The 2562-nt window shown below is 53.6% G+C and overlaps 1 protein-coding gene across 1 annotated transcript; it reads left to right on the top strand.

The window, feature by feature from the left end:
- Positions 1-1220: 1220 nt before the first annotated feature.
- On the top strand, positions 1221-2123 carry LOC128899282 (olfactory receptor 14A16-like; the record flags this gene model as incomplete). Its single annotated transcript, XM_054177665.1, has 1 exon — positions 1221-2123. A coding segment is annotated over exon 1 (903 nt), but the record flags the coding sequence as incomplete, so codon positions are not given.
- Positions 2124-2562: the final 439 nt, after the last annotated feature.

Below are 2562 nucleotides of genomic sequence, written 5' to 3'. Positions count from 1 at the left end.
GAGAACAGTAGAGGAGCACCCTGAGAATGCCTGAGGGTGGTTTGAGACATGGAGAAGTTTTCTGCATAGTGACAAACTACAAGAGAAAGAACTAAAGCCACAAAGTGGAGCTAAGGACAGCCAGACTGGACATGAGGAGATAGAAATGTCACTGCAAGGAAGTGCCCTGAGGAGTGAGTGAGGGACAGGATCTCCCTTGCTTGGCCCTTTGGATTAACGAAACACCTCCAGGTTTGCTCAGCATCAGAGCAAACTTTCCCTGGTTTCCTGATCTGTCAGCACTGCCTCCAGTTCTCTGCTCTACCCAGACCCTGGAGACACTTTCCCAGTATTGTCCCTCAGAGGGACCCATTAAAACTACAAGAAACTTCAAGGTCTGAATCTAACTTTGAATTCTGGAGTGGTTTCATCAGTTTCCTCTCAGTCTCTGAGGTTTAGATGGCACCAAAGCCACCAGAGGACTCATTAAAACACCCTGGGCTAGTGCGAAGCTGGGCCAGGCTCCTGGGCTGGGGGGAGCGGCTGGCAAGCAGGCAGCGCTGCAGAGAGACAGTTCTGCCCAGGAGCTGCTCCTCTGCACAGGGCAGCAGGGCTGAGGACACTGCCAGGGGATCTCAGGGAGATGAAGAAGGCAGAGAGAGCTTGAAGACGGCCAGGACTGGGAGATTGCTGAGAGCTTGCTGGAGGAGAAGTCACTGCAGTCACTGATACAGTGAGGCTGTGGGTGCAGCACTCTTTGGCTGTAGCTCCTGGAGGCATCTCCATCTCAGCAGCTGATCTTCAGCTGAAGGCTCCTGGAGTGTGCACACAGAAGGATGACCAAAGCCCTTCAGTTCCATCATGTGAGCAGCAATGAGCAGAGCTGGGTAAGGAGAAGGCTTCAGCCCCAGCCCCTCTGCTTTTCTCTCTTCCCTTCACTGTCTCTGGAGCACTGCAGGCCTGGCCCCTGTTTCTACACCTCTCCATGGGACTCTTGCTCTCTGGGATTGGGTTGCTGGTCACTTTCTGTTCTGACACCAGAGGCATCTTCATGGCAATTTTGTGTCCCTGTTGCATCTGAAGCTGTGCTGAACCAGGCCATTGGTTGGTAGTGATGGGGAATGAGCTGATCCATTCCTGACACAGCTCAGGGAGGAAGGTTACGATAAGCCTGAGAGGTGTCCCCTAACTTATCACTGTCTTTTCCTCCTTGGACAGGTCTCCATGCTCAGAGGCAGGAAATGTCCAACATCAGCTCCATCACCCACTTCCTCCTCCTGCCATTCACAGGCACAAGGCAGCTGCAGCTCCTGCACTTCTGGCTCTTCCTGGCCATCTACCTGGCTGCCCTGCTGGGCAATGGCCTCATCATCACCACCATAGCCTGGGACCACCACCTCCACAACCCCATGTACTTCTTCCTCCTCAATGTTGCCCTCGTTGACCTGGGCTACATCTCCAACACTGTCCTCAAATCCATGGCCAATTCCCTCTGGGACACCAGGGACATCTCCTATGCAGGATGTGCTGCTCAGGTCTTTTCTTTTGGCTTTTTCTTTTCAGTAGAGCTTTATCTCCTCACCGTCATGGCCTACGATCGCTATGCTGCCATCTGCAGACCCCTGCACTATGAGACCCTCCTGGGCAGCAGAGTTTGTGTCCTCCTGGCAGCAGCTGCCTGGGCCTGTGGCTTTCTCACTGCTCTGCTGCACACAGCCAATACATTTTCCCTGCCCCTCTGCCAGGGCAATGCTGTAGAGCAGTTCTTCTGTGAGATCCCCCAGATCCTCAAGCTCTCTTGCTCCACCTCCTACCTCAGGGAACTTGTGCTAATCGTGCTCACTGCCTCTTTATTCTTTGTTTGCTTTGTGTTCATTGTGGTGTCCTATGTGCAAATCTTCAGGGCAGTGCTGAGGATCCCCTCTCAGCAGGGATGCCACAAAGCCTTTTCCACCTGCCTCCCTCACCTGGCTGTGGTCTCCCTATTTATCACCACTGGCTTCTTTGCCCATCTGAAGCCCCCCTCCATCTCCTCCCCATTCCTGGATCTGATGATGGCAGTTCTGTACTCGGTGGTGCCTCCAGCAGTGAACCCTCTCATCTACAGCCTGAGGAACCAGGAGCTGAAGGCTGCCCTCAGCAAACTGATCCCTGGGTGTTTTCAGAAGCAATAAACTCTTTGTCTTCTCCTGCAGAGCAGTTCTGATGCTTCTCAGTGCAGGCCCAGTCTGGCTTCTATAGCTTTTGCTTCTGGTGGGGGATTTTGACTTGTGAGGATGCTGTCGTCTCCTTCAGCAAGGCCTTTGACACTGTCCCCCACAGCAAACTGCCGGCTAAGCTGTCAGCTCGTGGTTTGGACCACAACACTCTGTGCTGGGTTAGGAACTGGCTGGAGGGCCGAGCCCAGAGAGTGGTGGTGAATGGTGCCACATCCGGCTGGCGGCCAGTCACCAGTGGCATCCCCCAGGGATCAGTGCTGGGCCCCATCCTCTTTAATATCCTCATTGATGATCTGGATGAGGGGATTGAGTCAGTCATCAGCAAATTTGCAGATGACACCAAGCTGGGAGCAGATGTTGATCA

This window comes from Dryobates pubescens, chromosome 42, assembly GCF_014839835.1.
Source record: "Dryobates pubescens isolate bDryPub1 chromosome 42, bDryPub1.pri, whole genome shotgun sequence".
Lineage (NCBI taxonomy): Eukaryota > Metazoa > Chordata > Aves > Piciformes > Picidae > Dryobates > Dryobates pubescens.
The sequence above is the reverse complement of the archived record's forward strand: the minus strand, read 5'-3'. Positions and strand labels throughout refer to the sequence as shown.